At 41.5% G+C, this 27747-nt stretch overlaps 1 protein-coding gene across 2 annotated transcripts in view; it reads left to right on the top strand.

Moving 5' to 3' along the window:
* The window catches only part of LPAR3 (lysophosphatidic acid receptor 3), a 94849-nt gene that overhangs the window by 22124 nt on the left and 44978 nt on the right, over positions 1–27747 (top strand). For both annotated transcript variants that reach the window (XR_007516685.1, XM_049879648.1), the window contains exon 2: positions 10155–10911. Coding sequence is in view for 1 of the 2 variants with exons in the window: in XM_049879648.1 (XP_049735605.1) it covers positions 10176–10911 (736 nt within the window). In the remaining variant the exon portion in view is untranslated. The remainder of the gene's footprint in view (positions 1–10154; positions 10912–27747) is intronic.

Raw genomic sequence — 27747 nt, 5'->3', positions numbered from 1 at the left:
GTATTAAGTATTTTCCCAGGTCCATCAGCCTATATCCCAACACCTCAGTGTGGCTGCTCGTCTTTGCACTTGTACTAACAGTAGAAACACTCGGGCATATCGTGGACCTTGTTGATACATGGAGGATGGATCTGGATCAGAGCAATTTTAGTGCCTGAGTTTAAGATTTATTCTTTTAATTTTATTGTGCTTTTAGGTGTAAGGTTACAGCAAAGTTATTTTCTCATTCAAAAATTTATACACAAATCGTTTTGTAACATTGGTTGCAATCCCTGCAACGTGTCAGCACTCTCCTGGTTTCCTTTTACAGCCCGGGTTCCCCGTGTCCGTTCGTCTAGGTTTCCTATTCCTTCTTGCCTTCTCTTTGCTTTTGGGCAGTTATTGACCATTTGGTCTCATATACTTGATCGAACTAAGAAGCACGTTCCTCATGTGCGTTATTGTTTGTTTTATAGATTTGTGTGATCTTTGGTTGAAAGGTGGACTTCGGGAGTAGCTGCAGTTCTCAGTTAGAAGGGTATCGAGGGCCATAGTCTCAGGGGTTCCTCCAGTCTCTGTCAGACCAGTAAGTCTGGTCTTTGTGTGTGTGTGCATGTGTGTGTGTGTGAATTTGAATTTTGTTCCACGTTTTTCTGCTGCTCTGTCAGAGCCCCTCTATTGTGATCCCTGTCAAAGCAGTTGATGGTGGTAGCTGGGCACTATCTAGTTTTTCTAGGCTCAGGCTGGTAGAGGCTGTGGTACTTGTGGTCCATTAATCCTTTGGACTAATATTTTCCTTTGGTCTTTTGTTTTCTTCATTCTCCTTGGCTCCAGACAGAATGGGACCAATAGACGTATCTTAGATGGCTGCTCGCAAGCTTTTAAGACCCCAGACGCTACTCACCAAAGTAGGATGCAGAACATTTTCTTTGTGAGCTATGTTTGTGCCAGTTGACCTAGATGTCCCCTGAGACTATGATTCCCAGCCCTCAGCCCCAGTAACTCGTCCTCTCAAGGGGTTTGGATATGTCTAGGAAGCTTCTATGACATTGTGTTAGTCAAGTTGTCCTGACTTCCCCTGTATTGTGTGTTGTTCCCTTCACCAAAGTTACCTCTTGTCTACTATCTAGTTCCCACCTCTCCCCTCCCTCGTAATCATCAAAGATTGCTTTTTTCTCTGTGTCAATCTTTTCATTGGTTTTTATAATAGTGGTCTCATACAGTATTTGTCTTTTTCTGTTTGACTTATTTCATTCAGAATAACGCCCTCCAGATTCATCCACGTTGTGAGATGTTTCTTGGATTCATCATTGTTCTTTATCCTTGCCTAGTATTCCATTTGGAGCCCTGGTGGCACAGAGGTTAAGATCTTGGCTGCTAACCAGAAAGTCAGCAGTTTGAATCCACTAGCTGCTCCTTGGAAACCCTGTGGGGCAGTTCTACTCTGTCCTATAGAGTCACTAGGACTCAGAATTGACACAATGGCAAAAGGATTTTTTTGGTTTTTAGTATTCCATTGTGTACCATAATTTGTTTATCCATTCATCTGTTGATGGGCGCCTAGGTTGTTTCCATGTTTTTGCTATTGTGAATAATGCTGTGCATATGTCTATTCATGTGACAGCTTTTGTTTCTCTAGGATATATTCTTAGGAGTGCAGTTGCTGGATCTTATGGTATTTCTATTTCTAGCTTTTTCAGGAGGCACTGTATAGTCTTCCATAGTGGTTATACCATCTTACATTCCCACCAGCAGTGCTTAAGCATTCCAGTCTCCCTGCAACCTCTCCAGCATTTGTTATTTTCTGTTTTTTTTTTTTTTTTTAATTAGTGGTGGTAATGTCGGGGTGAGATGGTATCTCACTGTACTTTTGATTTGCATTTCTCTAATGGCTAATAATTGAGAGCATTTCCTCATGTGTCTGTTAGGCGACTGAATGTCTTCTTTGGTGAAGTGTCCCTATCTTTTGCCCATTTTTTTAATTGGATCATTTCTCTTTTTGTTGTTGAGATGTTGAAGTATTCTGTAGGTATCAGGGATTAGACCCTTGTTGGATATGTCGTGGTCAAATTTTTTTTCACAGTCTGTAGGTTCTCTTTTTACTTTTTTGGTGAAGTCTTTTGATGAGCATAAATGTTTAATTTTTAGGAGCTCCCAGTTATCTAGTTTATCTTCTGATGTTTGTGCATTGTTAGTTATGGTTCATTATGCTACATATTAGGGCCCTAGTGTTGTCCCTCTTTTTTCTTTATCATGATATTTATTGTTTTAGGTTTTATATTTAGGTCTTCAGAAACAAAGTAACTAAACTTCAGCAAAGTTAAAGGTTAGCATTCTTAAGAGAATAGATCTAGTATATTAAGATAGGGAAGCATATTTTTCACAGCCCTACACTCAACAAGCCAAAAAACCAAACCAGTTGTCATTCAGTTGATTCTGACTTATGGCAACCCCATGTGTGTCGGAGTAGAACTGTGCTCCACAGGGTTTTCAGTGGCCGATTTTTTGGAAGTAGATCACCAGGTGTTTCTTCTGAGGAGGAAACCCTGGTGGCACAGTGGTTAAGAGCTACGGCTGCTGACCAAAAGGTCGGCCATTTGAATCCACCAGGTGCTCCTTGAAAACCCTATGGGGCAGTTCTACTCTGTCTTGTAGGGTCGCTGTGAGTTTGAATTGATGGCAACAGGTTTGGTTTTCTTCTGAGGTACCTCTGATTGGACTTGAACCTCCAAAATTTCCGTTAGCAGCCAACCATGTTAACCATTTGCCTCACCCAAGGACTCCCCTACACTTATAGGTTAACCTATTAGTTTTATCCAAGAATAACAAAGATCTCCAATACTCTGTTACAGACAGTATCTATCCATTTAAATGTAATCTTGAATGAATAACTACTCTGCTGTTAATTTTACCATAGCCAAGAGTAAAGTAACTGTTTATGAAGTGCAGGGACTTTATTTATTTTGAAATTACCGTAGTGTGGTAGAGTTGATGACATTCTCTCCCTCTCTTTAGATTTTTCAAAATTTTGTAAATCTGTACTATGAGGGAAATTGAGCAAATAGTACAGAGCGCCCATATTATGCACCCCTCCTTCTGTGCCCAGTTTCTCCTATTATTGACATCTTCCATTAGTGTGGTACATTTAACTAAGTCAATAGTTAATTCAGATTTCCTTAGTTTTTATCTAATGTCCTTTTTCTATTCCTGGTTTTCATCTAGGACACCAGATTACATTTAGTTGTCATGTTTGCTTAAGCTTCTCTTGACTGTGACGGTTACTCAGACTCTCCTTGTTTTTGATGTCCTTGATAGTATGAGGAGTTCTGGTATTTTGCAGAATGTCCCTCAGTTAGAATTTCTGCCATGTTTTTCTCATGATTATAGTGAGGTTATGTTTGTTTTTTTTTTTTAAAGGAAGATAGCAGAGAGAAAGTTATCATTTTCATCACATTATATATTGAGATTACAGACTATCAACATAACACTTTTGATGTTGACCTTGCTCATCTGGCTGAGTAGTGTTTATCAGGTTTTTCCACTGAAAAGCTACTCTTCTCCCACCATCTTTCCATACTGTACTCTTTGGAGGGAAGTCATTATGTCCAGTCTACACTTAAGGAGTAGGGAGTTATGCTCCCCTTCCTTTAGGGTAAGGGTCCCATGTTGGCACAGTATTTAAGCACTTGGCTGCTAACTGAAATGTCAGTGGTTCACACCCACCAGCTTCTCCATGGGAGAAAGATGTGGCAGTCTGCTTCTGTAAAGATTACAGCCTTGGAATTCCTGTGGGGTAGTTCTGTCTGTAGGATCCGTATGAGTTGGAATCAGCTTGATGGCAATGGGTTTGGTGTTTTGGTCCTTTAGGGTGGAGTAGCTACATAATTCATTTGGAATTCTGCACAGGAGATTTGTCTCTTTTTCCCCATTAATTAATTAGTGTATATCAGTATGGACTCATGGATATTTATTTTATACTTTGAATCATAATCCAATGCTGCTTTATTCTGTTGCTCAGATTGTTCCACCTTTGTGCATTGGATCTGTCTCTGTCTTTGGAAGTTATGTTCAAAGAAGAGTCAGAATTTCTGTCTCCATACTAACGGGGGAGCAGCCTCTATGGTGGGACCACACTTCAGACCACCCTGGCTTGTCCAGTGAAGCCACTTTGCAAGGGTAGCAAACACTATTTCTCACACCTCTCAGCAACCAGAGTGTTGAGTCAAGTATATACAAGGAAATTAAAGATATGTGAGCCAGAATTAGAGTGTATACAGAAGAAGAAAAAAGTTACAGTGCTCAGTTTGGGCAAAAGGTTAGGGTGCATGTGGGCATGTGTGCCTGCACAAGGATACTTCAGTTATATACTGAGTGCCTACTATGTGCTGGGCATTGTTCCAGGCATTTGGGTATGCGCTATAACACAAAGTCCCTGCCCTCCTAAGTGCACGTTCTAGTTGGGAAGACAGACGATAACCCCAAATAGATAGTGTCAGGAGCCCTGGTGGCAGAGCAGTTAAGAGCTTTGGCTGCTAACTAAAAGGTCAATAGTTCAAACCCACCAGGCACTCCTTGGAAACCCTATGGGGCAGTTATACTCTGTCCTATAGGGTCACTGTGAGTCAGAATTGATGGCAACATGTTTGGGTTTTTTTCTGAGTGAGAAATACTGTAAAGAAAAAATTAAGCAGGGTAAAGAGCTAAAGTACAGTGGTGGGGTAGGGACAGGGAGGTGGGAGTTGGGTTGTTCTTTTAAAGAGTGGTAGGGAAGGGCTCTCTGATGAAGTGATATTTGAGCAGGATTGAGGTAGAGAATGAGCCCTGTGGGTGTCTGGGGAACAGGCTTCTGGGCAGAGGGAACAGCAAGTGCAAATGGCAAAAATAAACCTCAGGGATTACATGTGGATTTAAATCTCCTGTGCTATCTGATTTTGCCATTAACGTGAATTATTAAAAAGAATTCAGTGAGCAAACATCATTGCTTATGCAGAATTGATCTCTCTTCTGGCCACTAGGGTACCAACTAACCTAATATTCATCAACCACCTGGATGGGGTTTCCAGAGACGACAGGACCATTTGATGTTTGTGGACTGTAGGAAAATAAAACACACTCAACATCAATTGATGTTGTCTTCAATGCACTGTGTTTCTTCACAGGAGGACGAGGAGAGTGTTTAGTTGAAAGCCCCTGAAAGGCTGGCAGCAACTTGTCTTGTAAGATGCAGCTAGAAATAAAAGCTGCTTGAGTGGTTTTCAAATGTCTTGATTTTCATAATTGTTTCCACATTATGGACTGGCTGGACCTTTGTTCAGAAAATCAAGTTTGGGAGAGTCTAAATGAAAGCTTTGCTCATGAAGTTTTCATTTGGATTCCACATATAGACTTCCTAAGCCATCATTTTATGAAAGTCTTAAATTACTGAAGTTTGAAGTTGTGGTAATAACTCCAAAGTTTAGCATCTTTCGTTTCTGGGTCAGAACTATTCAAACCCTCTAAACCTTTTAGAGTAATAAAAAGCAACTTGGGATTTGGCAGAAGTCAGGTTTAGTGTCTAACCTGGTCTTGAAATTGACTGTACTGTGGCCTATTACCATAAAATTGGAAAATATTTTCAGAAAAGCGCCTTTGCTATGCTTCTGAAGGTTGTAAAACAAACAAAAAAACCCAAAGGCTATTCAGAATGTCTAAATTTTTTTATAGTGTGAGACAGCCTTTGAATGAGATTTGATCAGATTACTATTTTGGTAATTTTATAGTTATCATAATTATAACTATAGTTTTTGATTCTGTCTTCTGCTTTGGGACTGTTTGGTGTTTCATTTGCCCTGGAGAGAAAGCATGGTGTTGTGGATAAGAATGGGGACCTTGGAGTAAGGCTGCCTGAATAGAATCCAGGGTCTTCCATTTACTGGCTGTATGATCTTAGGTGAGCTCAAGAGTGCTTCAGTTCCCTCATCTGCAGAATGGTTGTAATAATGGTATCTGCCTGACTGTTGTGACAAGTAAATAAGATGTTCCATATAAAATGCTTAGTCCAGCCCCTTGCCCAAACATTAGCAATTAAAATAGTCATAATTAAGTGGAGATAGTAACTTACCTGAAAACACATAGCTAATAAGTGACAGAGCTCTCTAATCGCCATATTTAGTAGTTGACATGTAAGTCAGTAAAAGCATTTAACTGAACGTTTTCATTTGAGTGGGAGAAAGGATAGCGTAGGACAGGAATTTGTTCATTCATTCATTCAACAATTGATTACGCTGTATAGGTGAGCATAATAAGCAAGGTCCCTGCCCTACTGGAGCAGAGCAGTCTAGTGGTGGGTGGGAGATGGACAATAAATGTGTCAACACATCATGACACTGGGTAACCGGTGATGAGTGCTCTGATGAAGATTAAGCAGAGCTCTCTGAAGAGGGGACATTTAGGCTAAAATCGCAGTAAGTTATTGTTTTAACACCACAGAACCCTATTTTAAGGCTGAGGGAGGTCAAGAAATGATACATTGGTGATTTGTTATAAGCTCACTAAAGTTTTTGGTAATTTCCAGGTAAGAGAATATGGTGATCTGTAGTTAATCTGCATTGGGGACTGTCAGCAAGCTTGACAATATGACAGATTGGAAAAGAATCAAAAGTGCTAATTCACAAAACTTTCAGTTACTCGTTTTTGAAGCTCTGGGGTGATGGCATTAGGAAGTGTTTTATGGGAGAGTTGGAAAGTGATACCCTGATATGGTTAGCTGTCAGCAAGTAGAGTTTTATGGTTATGTGACATTTTAACTAGAAAATGTTTATTTTCATTATAACTGAAAAACTCTAAAGTGAGCTGATAAAGGAAAAAGGGACAAAAATGAATTATTGAGGCTTTTCCTTTAAACATTAATTTTGATTGTTTAGAATTGTAGCAGAAAGGTAGAATAAATTAAGTAGAATGCATGCTCCTGTGACAAAATTTGTAGACTAGTTTTAAAAAGTTTATTACTTGTGGTAGAAAATATGGAAAATAGAAAAAACTGGGAAGAATTTAAAAAAATGAATCACAATTCCACCGTTCTTAATTAACTATTTACTAAGTAACTGATAACTATTTACAATAAACTGTTTGGGATTTTCTTCCTTGTCTTTATTCTATACCTTTAAAAAATAATATACATACATGCATGTACATACACACACATACTATACACCTACGTATATAATTATGTATAATTTTTTGCAGTTTAAATATTGACATGATTTTCTCCTATTACCACAGCTCCGTGGTAAACATGATTTTCAGTGGTTGCATAATATTGCATGCTGTGGATGGAAGTTATCTTTTTCACAGATATTCTATATGAACTTAACTTGCCCTCATTGCTTGCTTCTTCCAAAAGCAAAAGTAGAATCCATGAGGTGGGAAGTCGGGAGCTGCGTAGTGGAAATTCTGATTAATCATGGATTTTTCTGTGCTATCTCAGCTTTGTAGGATAAAACTACTTCTCAATCTCAGGACAGTTTTGCTGAAACGTATCTAAGAATGTACTATTTTGACTTTAATGGGAGAAAATTGAATTTCAAGATTTCGAAGTAAAAAAACTATACAGGATTAAGTATATAATAGAATTATAAACTCAACCAAATTTAAGAACCATAACTAAATTTTAAGACCCTTTGAAAGGAAATTAGGAACATTTTAACTTAGTATTTTTTATTGTATCTTAATTCCAAGGTCTTTCTGACATATTCATTTTGATATTGCTAATGAATTAGCTGAGGATAATACACATTTTAAATTATAAATATGTTTCTCTTAGCTATTTAGAGTAGCTAAATAAAATCACATAATTATTTTTCATTAGTGAAAGAGCACATAATGGTATCATTAATATTTCTCATGTGGTTCTTGGACTTAATTTCTATACATTTCACCACTGTTGAAAGTAGAATTTTCTCTCTTGATATTTAAATTGAATCTCACTAGATTAGTGTCTTCTATTCAACTTCCATATGCAGCTGGTGAAATTAGAAATAGAACTGTCTCAAGAGTAGTTTGACAATATGTATCAGAAATCTTTTTTGAAATTCACATCCTATTCCCTGTCAATGTTAAATCTATGATTTTTTTTGCCTAAGGAAATAATTGGACGGATATGTAATGATTAATGCACAAGAATGTAGCTTTGTTTATAATAGCAAAATACTGCAAAAACCTTAACATTTAGAGATTAGTTATGTTAAATGTGATATATGAAACATTAAATTATCATATGTATCTATATTTTTAATTTGGGAAAATGATGTGATATAGTGCAGATATATTGGCATGCTATATGGAGTTATTTTTGATACTGACAGGTAAATATTGGTGAATGTGTGCCAAAGAGAGTGATTTTTATTTTGCCATTATTAAAATTGAGTCCTACTTCCTTGCAATTAAAAGGCACTGGAACCATTTGTCTCTTGATACTGCTCCCAGATTGTTTATTTTAAGCATATAAAATGATATTTTACCTCCCATTTGCTGTGGTAGAAAAGCAAGTACCTAATTCACTTAAAAATATTCTTATATTAGGAATATATAAAATTAAAAAGAAGGCTGAGCTACGCTTCTTTTTTGTACCACTTAAAATTGATATCTGGTCTGCTTATCCTGATTGTGGATGCAGTATTGAATTGTAGAATTTACAAGAACCTTAAACACTGGCAATTTCTATTAAGCTTACACTTTACACTGTTACAGACCCTTCCTTTCCACCAAATAAGTGTTCAGCACCTGGGCCTACTGGATCTCCAGTTTTTCAGCAAATAAGTTGCAGCCTCATTCCTTGTGAGTGAGCCCACAGTCAGTCTCCTCAAAAGATAGATTTCCTGATCTTAAGTCTCGGCCTCCTTTGATTTGACCCTTCATGGCAGTGGCCAGACCACTGCGAGGAGGACACCTTGTCCGCCCCACCAGGCATAGACTGGTGGGCATCCTTGGAGCCCAGCTAGTCCTTGGCTGGAATCATCCCTCACTCTTGGGGCCTGAGGGATCTTGTTCTGAGATTAATGTCTTACCTGTCTGCCTGGTAACCCAGTTTGGCATCTACTTTCAGACATGTGTCCCACGGGCTTGCCCCTCACTTGGCAGTTATTTTCTGGCATTCGCGTTGGGTTGGAGATCTGCCCAAACTCCAGATCTCAGTCTTGCGCATGAAGGCCTGCCCGGCTTATTTCCACAATGAGTGAATGTCACTATGATAAGCAGATAAACCAAAAAACGAAACCCATTGTCGTTGAGTCGATTGTGACTCCTAACAACCCTATAGATAAAAAGACCTTTTAAATAATAGGGCCAGCACTGACACTCCACCACCTGCTTGCTGGGTTGGAAAGAACCCAGTTTGGGAAACTGACTTGGAGTGATTATGTTGGAAAATCCAGTAAATTTTCATTGGTACAATTTGGATTAGGAGACTATAAGGTAGAAGTGAACCAAAAGGTAAAGAAGAGGTATTAAGACCAAAGTCTCCAGCCCTGCACCACATGTTTAATAAGCGAGTGTTGCAGTTGTAACTGCAAACCAAAAGAAGATAAAAGCAAGATCAGGAGTGGTGTCAGAAGTGCTGGAAAATTGAGCTCTTGGGGAAGCCATTTGGTCATGTGAAGAGTAATTCACCCCACGCCTGTTATTTGGCAAGAGTGTACCTGGTGTTACCAACCTGCCCTTGATTAATGCACATAATTCATAAATAATAAATGAGCTGGAAACCACCAGGAGAGAGCATTTTAACATGCTGTATAGTAGTTGTTATCAATATGGAGTGAATATTGCGAGGCTCAACACCTTTGCCTCCAAGCTCATTCATTCATTCAACCAGCCAGCCAACCAGCTAGCCAGCCAGGCATTAAAAAAATACCTGTCATGAGGCAGGCAGGGCAGCAGGTCCCTGGGGTTATAATGGTGAACAAAATAGACATAAACCCTCCCTCATCAAGCTTACAGTATAGCCTGGGAAACAAATTATCAATGCAAGATAAATGCTATAATAGGAAGTCAGGGGCTCATGTCCTGGAGCAAGGGACATTTATGCTGAGACCTGAAGGATTCATAGGAGCTGGCCAGAAGAAGGGGCTTAGCAGTAGCAAATGGTTTAGTGACTGATTTTACAATAGTGATCTTTGTTTCTTCTTTATATTTCTTTCTAGGATGTCCAGTTCTTCTCCACAATGAATGAGTGTCACTATGATAAGCGTATGGACTTTTTTTATAATAGGAGCAACAGTGACACTGCCGATGAATGGACGGGGACGAAGCTTGTGATTGTTTTGTGTTTTGGAACATTTTTCTGCTTATTTATTTTTTTCTCTAACTCTCTGGTCATTGCAGCAGTGATCAAAAACAGAAAGTTTCATTTTCCTTTCTATTACCTGTTGGCTAACTTGGCTGCCGCAGATTTCTTTGCTGGAATTGCCTATGTATTCCTGATGTTTAACACTGGACCCGTTTCAAAAACTTTGACTGTCAACCGCTGGTTTCTCCGCCAGGGGCTTTTGGACACAAGTTTAACTGCCTCCCTGACCAATTTGCTGGTTATTGCCGTGGAGAGGCACATGTCAATCATGAGGATGCGGGTCCACAGCAATCTGACCAAAAAGAGGGTGACGCTGCTCATTTTGCTCATCTGGGCCATCGCCATATTTATGGGGGCGGTTCCTACACTAGGCTGGAATTGCCTTTGCGACATCTCTACCTGCTCTTCCCTGGCCCCCATTTATAGCAGGAGTTACCTTATTTTCTGGACTGTGTCCAACCTCGTAGCATTCTTCATCATGGTTGTAGTGTACCTGCGGATCTACATGTACGTCAAGAGGAAAACCAATGTCTTGTCTCCACATACAAGTGGGTCCATCAGCCGCCGGAGGACACCCATGAAGCTCATGAAGACAGTGATGACTGTCTTAGGTAAGAGGAACCAAGTGAGCCATTCTTCCCACTCATTCAGATAATATCTATTGAGTGCCCCCTGTGTGCAAGGCCCTTCCTAGCGCTAGGAATGTAGTGGTGAACAAATAAAGAAAAACTCCCTACCTGCCTGGAGTTTATATGCTAATGGGAGAAGACAAGACAGGAAGCAAAAGCTGTTGATGAGTCTTGTAGAAAAATACAAAGCAGGAAAGGGAGACAAGGAGTGTTACGTGTGTGTAGATTGGAGTTTTAACAAGGGTTGTGAGGGACAGCTTCACCTAGAAGATGACTTTTGAGCAGAGACGTGGAGAAGGTGAAGAGGGAGCAAATCATGCAGATATAGGCAAAAGGCACAGTAAGCACAAGCCCTGAGGTGTTTGTGTGCTTAGTGTGTTTGAAGGCTAGTAAGGAGGCCAGTGTGGCTGGAGTGGAAGGAGCGAGAGGAATGAGGTCAGGGCCCTTCTGGAGAGGGGGTCAGGTTATGCGGAGTCATGCAGTTATCATAAGGACTTTGACTTTTCTGAGTAAGGTGAGAGGCTATTAGAAAGTTCTGAACGGAAGAGTGGCTTGATCTGACTTACATTTTATTTATTTTATTGTGCTTTGGGTGAAAGTTTACAGTGCAAATTAGTTTCTCATTCACAAATTTACACACAATTGTTTTGTGGCACTGGTTGTAATCCCTGCAGTTTGTCAGCACTCTCTTCATTTCCCTTTATACCCCAGGTTCCCTGTGTCCATTCATCCAGTTTTCCTGTCCCTTCCTGCCTTCTCATCTTTGCTTTTGGTCAAGTATTGCCCATTTGGTCTCATATACTTGAATGAACTAAGAAGCATGTTCCTCACACATGTTACTGTTTGTCTTGCAGGCCTGTCTAATCTTTGGGGGAAAGGTGGACTTCGAGAGTGGCCTGAGTTCTGAGTTAGCAGGGTGTCTGGGGGCCATAGTCTCAGGGGTTCCTCTGGTCTCTGTCAGGTGTTTTTTTGTGTGTGTGAATTTGAATTTTGTTCTACATTTTTCTCCCGCTCTGTCTGAGACCCTCTGTTACGATCCCTGTCAGAGTAGTTGGTAGTAGCCAGGCACCATCTAGTTCTTCTAGGCTCAGGCTGGTGGAAGCTTGGTTCATGTGGTCCATTAGTGTTTTGGATTAATATTTTCCTTGTGTCTTTGGTTTTCTTCCTTCTTGTTGGCTGTGGACGGGTTGGGACCAATAGATGTATCTTAGATGGCTGCTCCCAAGCTTTTAAGACCCCAGGTACCACTTACCAAAGTAGGATGCAGAACATTTTCTTTATTAACTACGTTATACCAATTGACCTAGATATCTCCTGAGACCATGGTCCCTAGCCCTCCTACCTGGTAACTTAGTCCCTCAGGGTGTTTGGATGTGTCTAGAAAGCTCCTGTGGATTTGCCTTAGTCAAGTTATGCTGACTTTCCCAATATTGTGTGTTGTCTTTTCCTTTACCAAAGTTACCACTTGTCTGCTAGCTAGTTAGTGATTTCCGTTCCCCACTTCTCCCCTTCCTCGTAACCATCGAAGATTATTTTTTTTCTGTGTGTAAACTTTTTCTTGAGGTTTTATAATAGCGATCTTATATAATATTTGCCCTTTTGTGATTGCCTTATTTCATTCAGCACAATGCCTTCCAGATTCATCCATGTCGTGAGGTATTCCTGGATTCATCATTGTTCTTTATCCTTGTGTAGTATTTCATTGTGTATATGTACCATAATTTGTGTACCCATTTATCTGTTGATGGGCACTTAGGTTCTTTCCATCTTTTTGTTATTGTGAATAATGCTGCAGTGAACATGGGTGTGCATTTGTCTATTCACGTGATGGCTTTGCTGGATCAAATGGTATTTCTATTTCTAGCTTTTTAAGGAGGTGCAGTATCTTTTTCTGTAGTGGTTGTACCATTTTACACTCCCACCAGCAGTGCATAAGAGTTTCAATCCCTTTGCAACCTGTCCAACATTTGTTATTTTCTATTTTTTTATTTATGCCAGTAATGTAAGAGTGAGATGGTACCTCACTGTAGTATTGATTTGCATTTCTCTGATGGCTAATAATCATGAGCATTTCCTCATGTGTCTGTTAGGTGACTGAATGTCTTCTTTGGTGAAGTGTCTGTTCATATCCTTTGCCCATTTTTTTAAATTTGGGCTATTTGTCTTTTTGTTGTTGAGGTGTTGAAGTATTCTATAGATTCTAGAAATTAAACCCTTATCGGATATGTCGTAGCCAAAAATTTATTCCCGGTCTTTAGGCTCTCTTTTTACTCTTTTGATGAAGTCTTTTGTTGAGTATTAAGTGTTTAATTTTTAGAAGATCCTGGTTATCTAGTTTATCTTCTGGTGTTTGTGCATTGTTAGTTTATATTGTATTTATGCCATGTATTAGGGCTGCTAACATTGTCCCTATTTTTTCTTTAATGATCATTATTGTTTAAGGTTTTATATTTAGGTCTTTGATCCATTTTGTTAGTTTTTATGTACGGTGTGAAGTATGGGTCCTGTTTCATTTTTTTACAGATGGACGTCCAGTTTTGCCAGCACCATTTCTTAAAAAGACTCTTTTTCCCATTTAATGGACTTTGATCCTTTGTCAAAGATCAGCTGACCCTAGGTGGATGGATTTACAGCTAGGTCCTTGATTCTGTTCCATTGGTCTATGTGTGTCATTGTACCAGTACCAGGGTATCTTGACTACTGTGGCTGTATCGACTTAAAATTTAATGGCATCTCTCTGGCTGCTGTTTTAAGAAAATAGTCTAGTGGAGCAAGGGAAGAGGCAAGAAAATTGATTAGTATGGTCTTTCAGTACTTGGGGGGAAAAATGGTGACTTGAACCAAAAGGCAGTTTGGAGGTGGTGAGTCATGGTCAGATTCTGGATATATTTTAAAAGTAGAGTTGATAGGATTTACAGGCTAGTAAAGTACTGGAGAAGGTGAAAGGAGGAAGGCAAGGTAGGGGATATCATTAACTGAGTTGGGGAAGATTGTAGAGGAGCTGTTTTGGGGAGGAAGGCAAGGAGTTTGATTTTGGACAAGCTAGTTTAGGATCCTATTACATAGCCAAGTAGAGATGTTGAGTAGGCAATTGGCTGTATGAGTCAGGAGTTCAGGACTGAGGTTTGTGCTGAAATACACATTCGGAAGTCATGGGGAAGAAGAAGTGGTATTTTAAACCATGAGATTGGATGAGCTCACTTGCTATGGGAGCAAATGTGGATTGATGAGAGAAGAATGTTAATGGGGAAAATAGGTTGAGGAGACAAGGAGTTCCAGAAGGAGTAGCTAGAAAACCCAGGAGAATATGGTGGCCTGGAAGCCAAGAGAAGAAAGCACTCAAAGAATAGAGGGTGTCAGCAGCATTAATATTGTTGCAAGTGAAGTAAGATGAGGTCTTACTGGATTTAGCAAAGTGGATATAGCTGAAAGCCTAACTGGAGTGAAATTAAGAAAGAAAAAGAGGAGAAGATTTGGGACAGTGAGTGTGGACAGCTCTTTGAGGAGTTTTACTTTGCGCTGTGAGCCATATACTAAGAAGACACTTCTGGTAGAGTAAAAATTTCTCTTCATTTTATTTTCTCTATGGTAAGTGGCCTGATGTTCCCCAACTCCAGTCCTGGGTTACAGGTAGAATTTGTGGTATGTGGGCAAACAATAACTTTTGTGGTTTCATAGGCTTTGTCTTCCAAGGCAGACAGGCTATTTGCACCATGTACGGTAGCTGTAGCGGTGGGAACCATTACTGAGAGAGGTCCAGGAGTGTATTTCTGTCAAGTTCTATTGTGAAAGTATTGTAAAGGGATTCGTGGGAAATAGTTCATATTAGAGGATGCAGGGTATATGTGGTGTCATGAAGCTATTATTATGCCTTTAGGTCCTGAAGCTGCTAGAAGATTTGGGGGTCACCAACACACAGTACCATTGTTAAAGCAATTTCAAACTCTACATTTATTTTAGTTAACAAAAATATTCTGTGGTGCCTAATATATACCAAGTATTACTCTGTTTTACAAATACTAACTTATTTAATTGTCATGGTAACCCTGTGAGGTAGGCACTACTATTCTTATTTAACAAATGAAGAAACTGAGCAGACAGTTTAAGCATCTTGACCAAGGTCACTTAGCTGTTGATGGTGGAACCAAGACTCACCATACAGTCTGCCTCCAGAGCCTCCATGTTTAGTCACTATAACTCCGCTGCTAGTTTTAATTGGCTCGGACTTTTTACTGGTCTCCTCTTTGTCCTGTCTTCTGCTTTGGTCACCTCATTCTCCTTTTAGCACCTTTATAAGAACACAGACAAGAACAAGAAAGGGAGGGTTCACATTCTTCATTGTTGCCACACCATAGCTAGAGAGGATATTTACGTTTTTGGCAGAGTGACGTTTGGTATTTATTGGTAGAACCTATGACCTCTGCTACTTCTTGCTTAACTTGCTTGGCTATGTGTCTTGAGAAGTTACCTGCCTGCTTAAGAAAAAACTTTATTTTTGCAGTATATTATATATGGCGTACAGCATGAGATAGAAAAGGCTTTTGTAATTGTATGTAGGGAGAACAGGACTCTGAGATAGTCATGATCTCTAACTCCGGTTTCATATGTAAGTTTGTCTGGAACAGTTATGGAAGGGTTTCAAATAAAGGAGGCATGTGTTGGAGAAGGAAAAAAACAAAAACAGAATAAACCATGAAATTGCCTAGTAAGATAAGAGAAGTAGTGCGCTTGAGATAGAACAACATTGGGAAATTGGTTAGCAGCAGGAAGACAGTTTGGTGTCGAGGATTGGGGAAGTTTTTCAGTGGTGAGACAGAAGGATCTGGTGAAAGACGGGAAGCTCAGGGGTAAAGGAAATGAAACTGAACTCAAGAGTTAGGTGGCTTGAGGGTTTTAGACTTTTAGCTCTTAATGTCTTTGGAAACAGAAGATATGAGTTTTAGCCCCTCCTCTGTCATTTTCTACAGCGGTGAGCTGAAGCAAATTAGCATACCTTTTCTTGGTTAAATTTTCTCATCTGAGGGGGCATAGGTAATCTTTAAGGTCTTTCTAAGTAATTAAATTCACTGGTCCTATTATAACATTTAGGAGTCCCTGGGTGGTGCAAACGGTTAAGCGCACAACTACTAACAGGAAGATTGGCAGCTCAAACCCACCTAGAAGTACCTTGGAAGAAAGTCCTGGTGATCTTTTTCCAAAAGGCCACAGTTTTGAAAACCCTCTGGAGTGTACTTCTACTCTGTATGCATGTGCTGAGCTGGCATCAACTCAATGGTGATAGATTTTTTGTTTTTTTTAAATTACAACAGTAAAAAACCAAAGGTGGGCATGAAAAGGAAAAGAAGAGAGAAATTCTGTGTGTGTGTGTCTTGTGTTTTTGGGATGACAGCTAACATAGACTTCCATGGACTGACTGTGCATCCAAAGCACGGAGCTTCCTTGTGTGAGAGCATTTAATATAGTATCTTCCTACGGACAAAACCCTTGGTTCCTCTATTAATGCAAGTAAGAATTCAGTTTCCTAATTGTCTTAATGATATTATCTTAGAAAAGGCAACAGTATTAGGGTTCACCATCATTATAGTTACTGGTTCTGAGTATGTGGAGATGCGTAAAAATTAGTACTAATTTCTTTGATGATTATATAATATAAATATCTTCATGATAGAATGCTCAATTTTTCTGTCTACTCCTTGATAGAAACGAAAAGTTCATTTAGGATTAAATCCTAAAGTTTCTTACAAACACATCCTTTAAATTTTAGAAATATATATATATATAGCCACTGATGGTACAGTGGTTAAGAGCTCGGCTGCTAACCGAAAGGTCAGTAGTTCGAATCTACCAGCCATTCCTTGGAAACCCTCTGTCCTGTAGGGTCACTATGATTCGGAATCAACTCGACAGCAACACTTTTTTTTTTTTGGTTAAATGTTTGTACATAATCTATTAAACAGTAACTAAGAGGCAAATGGTTACATGAATTCAGTGAACATAATCTCATTTCAGAGAAGGAAGAAGGGATGGGCAAGGGGTATAGAGTTTGGCAAAGGTTTCCTGGAGGGCTTGGGGTTTGATCTGGAAGGATGGGTGGGATTTGCATGGGCAGGAGGAACAGGAAAATCATTCTAAGTCGGAGGAACACATAATCCAAGCTGCAATGGTAGACACAGTTAGAGCTTGTGCAGTCCCGTGGCCCAGGTGCATATTGCAGTGCAGTGGGAAATAGTTTAACTGTAAGCTAGAAAAGCTTAGTTGACTATCTTCTCTGGGAAGAGTGAGGTAGACTAGATGATCTTTCTGTTCTTTTCCAGCTTTGAGATTTGGTTTGAACATAAAAGTAGACGGAGCTGGATGCGGAGTAGACTCTTTCCTTGTTGCAGGTCATGGTGCTGGTTGCGTCAATTTTCAACCTGCCCGTGACTGGAAAGGCACCCTGGCATCAAGTTCCCATTTCATCAGCCCCAAGGCAGAATGCTTACTCACTTCTGGGTTATGATGTGTGATGTGGCCTTGTACACGAAAGAAATTGCTTATCGAATGTCCTCATCCAAAAGACAGTGGGGACATATGATCGTGCCTTCCGGAGCCCTACCTAAGAGTCCTGTGTTTTGAAATCCTATTTGTCAACAAGTTTAATCCGCCACCGCAGCCAAACACACAAGAAGCCCCCGTTGAAACCTCTCCTTTATTGTCAAACAGTACACCGCGTGCACTGTGTACATAGTGAGGTTTTGTTGTTTTCGAAGGAATGTGCTGGACTTTCTTCTATTTTGCAATGTCTCAAAATGCAAAAGAAAAGAAAGACTGAAGAGATTTGTGACTCATATTTTGAAATTTTCATGAACCCTCTTTCTTAAGATAGTGTTTTTCGAACTTCAGGTTACGACCCCACTAGTGAGTAATGAAATTTCAATTAGGGGATTGTCACCACTGTTAAAAATGACATAAAATAAAATAAAAAGGAACTGTCAGCATTGCATGCTGTAGGTATCAATATTGTTTTGTAACCTTTTCTCTGTGTGTGTACTGAATTGTGTTATAAAATATATTTCTTACAATGGATTATGGTCAAGAATTTTTGAAAAGCCTCGTTCGTAGGTTTCTTATTTGGCCAGTAACAACTGCACTCTTAAAATACAAAACATTACAGTTGTTAAGGGACTTTGAAAAGGCTTGTGGTAATTGAAACAAGGGGATGGATGTTTTTGTTCTCACTTCTTCCTCCTACTTCTGCACTTAGATCAATGCAAAATCCTCCTGCCTTCTCTTAGGGGAGAGAGGAAGGAGGCAAAATGGTGGTGAGAGAAGAAACAATACCTGGAGCTCATGTGCTAGGAGAAAATGGGTGAAAATTCAGTACCATAGAGAGCCTTGCTAAAGTACTAATAATAATCACTCCTGTCATTTCTGCAGCACTGTGCCTTTTTCAGTGTTTTAATGCATTGTTCTTGTTGGTCTCATGGAAATCCTGCAAGGTAAGTAGGGTAGATATTATTATTCTATTTTCCTGTCATTCCCCTGTGTGCACCCCATACTCAAGCTATAATCAGTTCTTTACAGCCCACTGTTTCATATCTCTAAGCCTTTGCACATGCCGGAATACCTCGCCCCTTGTTCTGCTTGGGAGACTCGTTTGTCTTGTAAGACCCAGCTCAAGGTTCTACCTTCTTTGAATATTTCCTTGACCTCCTTTGGGCAACCTCTCTACTTGTCCATACCTCAGTCAATACACTTAATTGTTTACCTACTTCTATTTACATACCTTTGTTTTGAATTAGAGTGTGCGCTCTGAAGTTGGGACCTGGACCTGATTTATCTATCTTTGTACCCCTGACATGTAGCACGCTGTTTGGCACACTTTGCTGAGATTATACTATACTGAGTAAATGAGGAAATTGAGGTTTATGGGAGCTCAGTGGCTTCTCAGAAGTTATCCTCAAACTGGAACTAAAACAAGAACCCGATTTTCTCACTTCTAGCCTGGTCTTTGGTCAGACACTGACCATGATGTACAAATGAGATAGAGGCAGGGAGATGGATGGGTAACCTGGGAAACTGAAGTCTCAGGAGGTTAAATGGTAGAGCTATCATGGAAAGCGGGGAAAGAAATGAACATTTTTGAGTGCCTACGATGAGGAAGTTAGCGTGTTACATGCTTTTAGGATTTTATTTTTAGTTTGTAGTCATCACAACAACTCTACACAGATCTCTTTTATAGACAAGGGAACTGAGGCTCGAGTGGACTTGGGCAACTTGCCATAGACCCATAACTGGTAAAAGTAATAACAGTTAATATTCATTGAATGTTATACATCTTAAAGCTTTACTGTTTAATCTTCACGGCAACCCTATAAAGGAGGTCCTATTATAATTACCAGTTTACAGATAAGGAAGCTGAGACCCAGAGAGTTTCAGTATCTTGCCCAAGACTAGTTGCAGAGTTGAGGTTTGAACCGAAGCAGATTGGCTCCGGGACTTTACTCTTCATAGTCAGTTACCAGCGTTCTGTAAATAGAGGGATGAGAATGGCTTTGACTCACGTAATGAAGATTATAACTTCTATCTCCCACTTAAGTTTATTATAAAGTCACTTGATCCCTCAACATTTAGCGTGCTCTTTTCTCAGGATTTTGCATCATGTAGTGATGATTGCGACATCTCCTGGCAAACAATGGCTCTATGCTCTTCTAATGATGGCTCTATACTCTTCTAACTTCATGCTTATTCAAGTAGATGATAAAAGCAGCTTTGGAGAACTAGATTCCGATCCTGGCTTTGCCACTTCCAAATTGCATGATCTTGAGAAAATTACCTAGCCTTTCTGTGACATAGTTTCTTACAGATGGGGATAATAGTAGTCCCATGGTCATGGCGAGGTTGTGAGCATACAATGAGATAATGTACAGAAAGCACTTAGCATAGTCTAGGCACATGGTAAGTACTAAGTATGTATCAGCTATTCTTCTTAGGCCTTAGTTTGACTCTGAAGAGTCTTGCTTTGTATGCAAGCAGAGTGCACTGTTCAACTGTCTTTTATCCCTCTAATGCCACCAGATACTGTGGAGATGGAGACTAGAGACCTGCCATTGGCACCAGCATGATGGCAGGTTTTGTAATGTGGACAGGTAGCCAGGAGGAAGCTGATTGGGTGTGCTTCACAGAGGCTGCCCGACAGCTGGCAAGTGGCACTAGTGCTCAGTTACTCGAGGCACAGCCAATCTGATCACATGGTTACCACAGAACTAAAAAGTCTGCGTTTGCATTGCTGGTCCCCATAAACCACCCTCTGCCCCTTGAAGTTCTGTTAATGATTCCTGTCTCTGACAGATGATCTTTGCATTAATAATTCATTTCCCATTTGCAACATTTATGAATAAAACATTATAAGTGTGACCCTGACCACCAAACATTACGTTAATAAGAGTCCTGTATCATGGCACCAGCATCTGGTATGTAGAGCTATAGGATGTTTCTCATAAGAAACTGTCCCCATCTTGGTAACGAATCCTACCAGGGTGCCTAGTCAAGTACTATTATCTCCTTCGCTAGGACTGAGGCATTTGCCCTGCGTTTGGAAAGAATCAGGACCAGAACCCAGGCCTTTTGACATCATTCATGGGCTTCATCAATGACTTGTCCTTACTCCACTTAAAAAAAAAAAAAAAAAGTTACCCAGGCACACAGTACCACACACACAGAAACCGGGAGGCAAAGGAAGCTAACCAAAGTCACTGGGAATTCTGAAACGTTTGTTTTCAGCTTTGGTGACCTTGTAGTGGCTTCTGTGGTACAGAAGCCAGCTTTCAATATCTGCTGCCTTGCACGCCTTAGTAATCAAATATCTATTAAAAAAAAAAGTTAAAGCTTTGCCTTAAGAAATGCTGAGTGAAATTAACAGATCGTTGGCAGGCAGGAGCTCCCTTGTTGCTGTGCGGAGTCCTATCAGACAGAGAATGACTGGTTCTTCTCAGAGGCAAGCCATCCAGGCACTGATGCTTAGTTCATCCAGTCCAGGTTTTTCCTAGTTTTGTCTTGAAACAACTTATCAAAGGAGCACCTTTGTTGTAGGTGGTTTTTTCTATGCATTCTGTAATGTTGCAGTAGGGCTTTATGGGAGGGAGGCATTTGCTTCCAGGACAAGTTGTTTACCAGCAGCTGCCAAGTATAATTGCCTCTCAGTTGCTGCCCCCCCCCCCCCCCCCCCCCCCCGCTCCCCAATACTCTCTTTGATACATTCTTTCCAATCTGAGGGGGAAAGTGATGATTGCCAAGACCTCAGTATTTGGTGTTAGGAGGAAGACAGTTTCAAATTGAAAAAAAAAATTTTTTTTACTCAATTGTATGCCTCTCTATCCCACCTTTTTAAATTGCCTCTACTTCTTGCTGCCTCATAACATTTTTAGGGGCCTGTCCCTCTCTGCCCACCTCTGCCCTGTGTAGGTGTTTGTCATCTCAGGTCTGCTTCACAGTTCTTTTTTTTCTGTTTAGCTGGTTCAGATGCTTCCCTTTGCACAGAGTTCAGAAGTCATTTTTCTGTTCCATTGTCCTTGCCTCTAGTGTAATCACTGCTCTGTCTGGCTTCTTCCATATCCTGTACATCCTCCTTCAGCTCAGTTGCACTAAATGCGCTCAGTTTCTTTTATTCCCCTTTCACACTCCCGTCTTTTTTTTTTTTTTTTTACAGCTTCTTTCTGGTTTTCTTGTTTTACTAAAAAACCAGAAATTACTCCTTCAGCTGGATCAATTATTGGATATTTCCTTGCGTAGGGTACAAAATCACTTCTCAAATTCTACCTCTTTGAGAAAAAGGTTTAGGGAGAAATTCTATAACCCAACTCCATCCAGTCCTCCCACCAGCATCCAGCCTCCTGGAAGGTTCAGAACTGCAGAATTAAGTAATGCCCTCTCTTAGGGCCTTGACTTCTGCCAAAGGAGAGTGTAGTTACTACTCGATGCCTGGGTGTTATACCACTGGGCTAATTTAACTCCTGCAGTAGTGTGGTGTGTATTGACCAATGCTAGAATTCTATCAAGTTCATGTTAATATTGCTCGTACTTTTAAAATTCCAACCGATAACTGCTGCATCCGGTGTGTAGCTGAGGAAAACAAGTTGGGTGGGAATCAGGAGTAAAGGGTGTTTGCTGGGGTCACGGCCCCATTGCAGGCGAAAAGATCAACACCGAAGCTGGGATAAAGGGCAGGTGAACCCGAAAGTACTGGCTGGGGGACACTGCAGGTGAGCAGGTGAGCAGCCCTTCTTCCTGCTCTCACAGTTGTCCCTGTGGTCCACTACCTACTCCGTCTTACCACGAGATTACTGTTGTTAGCTCTGCAGAGTGTGTGAAGGAAAGATCCCATTACCTTGAAGAATCAATACCTGTTCAGAGATTTGTCCAAGTTCACCTTGTAAATCATTGTTAGTACTATGGCCAGAGCTCTCGTCTTCCTTGTTCCTGCTTCTTCTAGTGGGTCCTTCTTGTTGCCTTGGTGAAATATACCTGTCCTTGGACCCTTGACAGTGATACACAATAAGGGCTATTTGTTTGTATTCATCAAGCCACAGAGTTCACCCCTCAACTATGGGCCAATTTTATCCTTTATATTTTTTGAACAAAAAGAGATTTCTGCCTTCTCATATTTTCTCATCATAAACATTTCTTGAACACCTGCTAAGTATTAGACAGTATATGAAATATAAGACATACCCCTACCCTCCTTGGAATCTGTGCTTGCTGTAATGCTTTAAAGTTGTTGGGAGATGGCCAAGGTTTATGAGTCAATGGTTGTGTCACGTGAGAGATACAGTCTTCATTCCACACAGAGACAGATCTGATCTGTGTGGCTTTTTGTATGTACTACTTATAGGGAACCCCATTTATAGCCTTATCTGAGGAAATGAGAAGCTTACAAAAAAAAAAAAAAAAAAAAAGTCACTAAAGGAACAAAGAAATATACACAACAGCCAAATGAGGGATCCAGGCAAAAAAATGCTGCGGTTTTGGATGGTCCAAGGAGGCATCGTGAAAGAGGTAGAGTATAAGCCAGATCTGAATGTAACAAGTAGAGACTAGAGGGCAGGGCGTTGCAGCTAGGAGGAAAGGCAGGGAGGGAGGCAGGCCTACACGTGTCTAGAGAGACCATGCCAGGGCTGGGGGTGGGGAGGAGGAACAGGTCAGACCTATTTCTGGAATAAAGGATTTGCATAGTAATGACAATCTGGCTTACGAGGCATGCTGGAATCAGAGAATGGAAGGCCTTACATCCTGAAATAGTGTGCAATATATTGTCAGATATCTACAGAGACCTGGCAGATAACATCTGTGTGTGAATTGGGCCTGGGGTGGGTATGAGGCAATAGGGCAAGGTGGGGCCTGTGGCTAACCCCACCTAAAGACAGTCAGATTTAATTTTTTTAATAAAGATGATTCAGGCCAAATCAAATAGGTCTGTGACCAGCCTTCAGCCCACAGCTAAGATACTTTGTCTGGCAATGGAGAACCTTTGTAGGATCTTGAGGATATTGGTGAGTTGAGAAGAAGGTGGAAGTTGCTAAGTGCAAAGCAGAGTTTTAGGAAGATGACTGTGGCTGCAATGCAGGATGTGGATCAGAGAGGGAGAGGTCACTTAGGGGACTACTGTGAGTGTCCCAGGGCTCCATGAATGGTAGGTAGCTCCAATGTCAGAGAAACACAGAGCTGGTCCATCATAGCAGATGCTGCAGGAATGTTCATCTGTCAGCAGCAGGCTGAATCTGACCCAGAGGGAAGCAGCCAGGGAGCGGCTGCAGGTGAGCAGATGGGGGACAGCCAGGCAAGCGTGAGCATATGGAAATCTGGCAGGAGGCAGAGATCCCAAAAAAGCAGATGGTCAGGGTCAGAGAAACCTGAAAGCAGGAAACAGGAACCCATCATGGGAACTAAGGTTTATGGGACTGGGGATGGTCAAGAACAAGGTTGAGCCCTATCAAACTTTTACCACTTAAGGCCTTTAAATGTTGGCCTTTGTCACCTCCCAGTTGACCTCATCTTCTTTGCTCCTTTCTAACTGGGAAGATAGAAGTATCTGGCATACACTGCCTTCACCTCTTCACCTTAATCTCATCCATACCTTCTTGCCATCTACTAAAGCCCATTACTTCCAGCCTGTAATCTTTATCCTTGTTCTCCTGTATATTTGAGCATTAAAAAATTAATCCCTGACCTTACCCCCCTTCTAACTCCTCTGTTTCCTTCCCTTCATTAGCAGATATTTTTACCCTTTGTTATCCTATCTTCTAATAACCTCAAGCCATGGTAAACTAGTTTCTTCCCCCACTACTCTACTAAGACTGATCTTGATTAAGCCACCACTGTTGGAAACCGTGGTGGCGTAGTGGTTAAGCGCTATGGCTGCTAACCAAAAGGCCAGCAGTTTCAATCCACCAGGCGCTCCTTGGAAACTCTGTGGGGCAGGTCTACTCTGTCCTATAGGGTCGCTGTGAGTCAGAATAGACTTGAGGGCAACAAGGGGGTATCCTCCTAGTTGCCAAATTCAGTGATCTGACTTGATACCCCTGTGGTGTGGGCACCTGTCTTCACATTACTTGATGGTTTTCTTCCCGCTTCTTTTTCTCTGTCTTTTGTCCCGTCTCTTCCATCTCTGGAAAAAAAAAAAAAAAACTAACCCAGTGCCATTGAGTCGATTCTGACTCATAGCGACCCTATAGGACAGAGTAGAACTGCCCCCATAGAGTTTCCAAGAAGCACCTGGCAGATTTGAACTGCCGACCCTTTGGTTAGCAGCCATAGCACTTAACCACTTTGCCACCAGGGTTTCCACCAGTGGTGCCTTAATCAAGATCAGTCTTAGGAGAGTGGTAGGGGAAGAAACTAGTTTACCATGGCTTCCATCTCTAGCCATCCCTAAAATGCCTAGGTTCCTCTCTCCTCTCAAGAAGATCTTATCTACCCCCGTGACTTGAACCAATACCTTTATGTAAGTGCCTTCCAAAGCAGTGTCTCCATCCTCTGGTTCTCTCAGGAGATCCAAATCTCTTCCCAGCTGCCTGTTAGACACATCCACCCGGACATCCTGCAGGTACCACAAGCTTCATCTTACCCTATAAACCTGCTCCTTGTGCTGGATTTGAATCTCTGCAATGGAAATATCATCTACTTGTCTTTCAAGGTGGACACCTTGGCGTTACCATCTATCTGTCCACCTACGCCTTTGGGGATGTCTCAGATTCTACCATACCCCCTTAGACCAAGCCTTGCTATCTGTTGCTTACCATTGTCTTTGTTTGGATTCCCTGACTCCATGCTTTTCCTATTCCAGGCCCTCCTTCATAGCACAGCTGAGGCATCTTCCTAAAAAACACTTAACTGAGTTTAACCCCTTGGCCTTAACTAGCCTAAGATCAACTCTCCTGTGACCCAAGGTACTTTGGAAGACTCCAGTCTTATTAAAATAGCTCCGCTAGGATTACGAGGGCTAGCCACATGGGTTATCTCATGATCAGTCTCCTCAGTTTGGAGAGATATTTTCTTAGAGGCTTCTTTGTCTAAGGTTGGTTCCTTTTTCTGGGGTGAGGTTCTTATCACCAGCATTGAACATTAGACAGGATATAGTCTAGTGCTGGGTGGGTAAGAACTGCAATGTATCTTAGCAGCTGGAGAGTCCCAGCAGCTCCCACGTGGAAATTACACATTACTAGACTTTCAGAATTAGATTCAACAATGAGTCAGGGAACAGTCCATTCTTATTTGTATCTGTCACAAGCCTCCCTATCTGGGTCTGAGACAAGGCTTATGAGGTAAGTATTGTATCCAGAGCTGTCGCCAGTTGTCCTTCATGACTAGCTTTACCTCTAGAACCTCACACATGAGACTTAGACCAAAGGTCAGGACGTTCCCTGTGATTTGATGAGTTCCTCCCTTGGAAGGTCAGGGTTTTCCTTCCCAGGGTATGTTCCAAGCTCTGTGGCCCTGGAGATCTTTATAGTTAGGCCTGATGTTCTGTCAAAGGCTCTGGGTTCCAGAGAAGTCATTGTACTGAATTTACTTCTGAGGGTCCAGATGCTGCAGAACACGTAGCAAAGTCTCTAGGATCTTCGTGACTGCGCGAATGTTCTGCTGTTACTCTAGAGACACACAGCAAACAGAATGCTGTCTCAGAGTGGAGTTCAGTGCTTTCTGCTGAGTCTGGTGGGGTAAATAATGAGGATGCTGAGGTGACATGGCCAACTCAAGTCTTTTTAGTACTCTTTTGAATCTGTGGCAGCTTAGGAGCTAAAACTGTCTTTTTAGGTCCATGGAACAGAACCTCAGAAGGACACAGAGGTGGTCTTTAACAGGTTAATGCTATTGTATGGGGGTAACACTGGGCTCTCTTCCATTTGTTCCAATTTGGATGAGAAATATTGTTTCTCTGCTGTAAAGAAGTTCACAGTTCAGGAAGAGTAGCATTTGTATGAGTTTGGAGAATCTTTAGGCTTCCTGATCCTCTGATGTTGACTTCTGCATAGTAAGAATCATCCAGACCCCTCTGACTCAGGAATTCTGTGGTCCAAAGGGCCAGTTGTCAAGAACTAGCCACTGGACTCTGGACTTCTGTCATTTGAGGGACAGTGGCCAGCCTTGGGGCCCAACAGGGACAGTCCAGAAGGTCCTAAGATGAAGGCTTTTTTGGATTCCTTTAAGTTCAGGAATAAGATAACATAGGAGAGTGCACTGCTGGGCGGGAGAGTCAGGCCTAGGCTTGCCCCATGTGTAGGAGGAATGGTGGCACTCAGCCTGGGGAGTGTGACTGTGGAGTGGAGGGGACTGTGGCCATCAGGATCTGGCAAGGGAGGGTGGGGATTTCTGAACTGAGGAGTTAGCTGGGACCTGGCTTGGAAGCACCTATGAAGCCCCTGAGGCTAGGCCCTGGGGTCCGGGAGACTTAAGAACAGCTTCAAGAGGCTGCAGGGCCTCAGGAGGGAGAAGTAATTTAGAGACTGGCTTCATAGGCACTGGAGATTCAATGAACACAGATGAATCAGGGCTGGTGGGGCCCATCAGTCAGAGGAAACTTGGATAACAGAAAAGAGGGAACTTTGAGGTCTGAGGGTCTGTTAGAGAGGCCTCATTCTCTCAAGGTCCCTTAAAGACATATTGGAGCCCATTAATGTCTGCCACATATTTACCAGTCAGGGGACAGTAAGTAGAGACAACCCTTCAGACGGTGAGCATAGAAGGTTAGATACAAAGATCAGTCCTCATTTTTCCATGGGAGCTAACGTTCTCCTGTCTCAGGGCTCCTGTTGAGTCTCCTAGAGAGCTCTCTAGGCATTCTCTCAGGCTGGAGAAATTGGTCCCTAGTGATCTGAGGGGAGAGATGGCCTCCTGTGGCCTCCTGGGTAGAGCTTCTCCAACATATTAGACCAGGAAAGGGTTTTGAGGTGATTGCAGGAGCTGCATCCAAGGCCAAGGATGCAGCACAGGTAAAGACTGGCCAGATTCAGATGGAAAACACTTGCTCCCATCAAGCTACCAGTGTCTGGGCTCTACAGTAGGTGAAAGGCCGGTGTCAGGCTGGGCTGGGGCTCCTGGATGATTCAGGGGTGGGAATGAACTGGCTGAATCTGGAAAGACAAAGACCTGTGCCTGCTGTGTCAGAGTGTTGAGAGAGTGCCACAGACATAAATGAGCAGTGGTAGGTCCTAGATGACAGGGCTAAACTCAGATCCCACAGCAGCATAGGCCCTAGAGAGTACCCAGTGGCCACCAAGGAAAGGTTGGGCTTCAGTCGGGAGAGTCAGGGACACCAGATACTACTTCCTCCAACAACCAGGT

This window comes from Elephas maximus, chromosome 3, assembly GCF_024166365.1.
Source record: "Elephas maximus indicus isolate mEleMax1 chromosome 3, mEleMax1 primary haplotype, whole genome shotgun sequence".
NCBI lineage: Eukaryota > Metazoa > Chordata > Mammalia > Proboscidea > Elephantidae > Elephas > Elephas maximus.
Note: the sequence above shows the minus strand (reverse complement) of the source record. Positions and strands in the feature narration are given on the sequence as shown.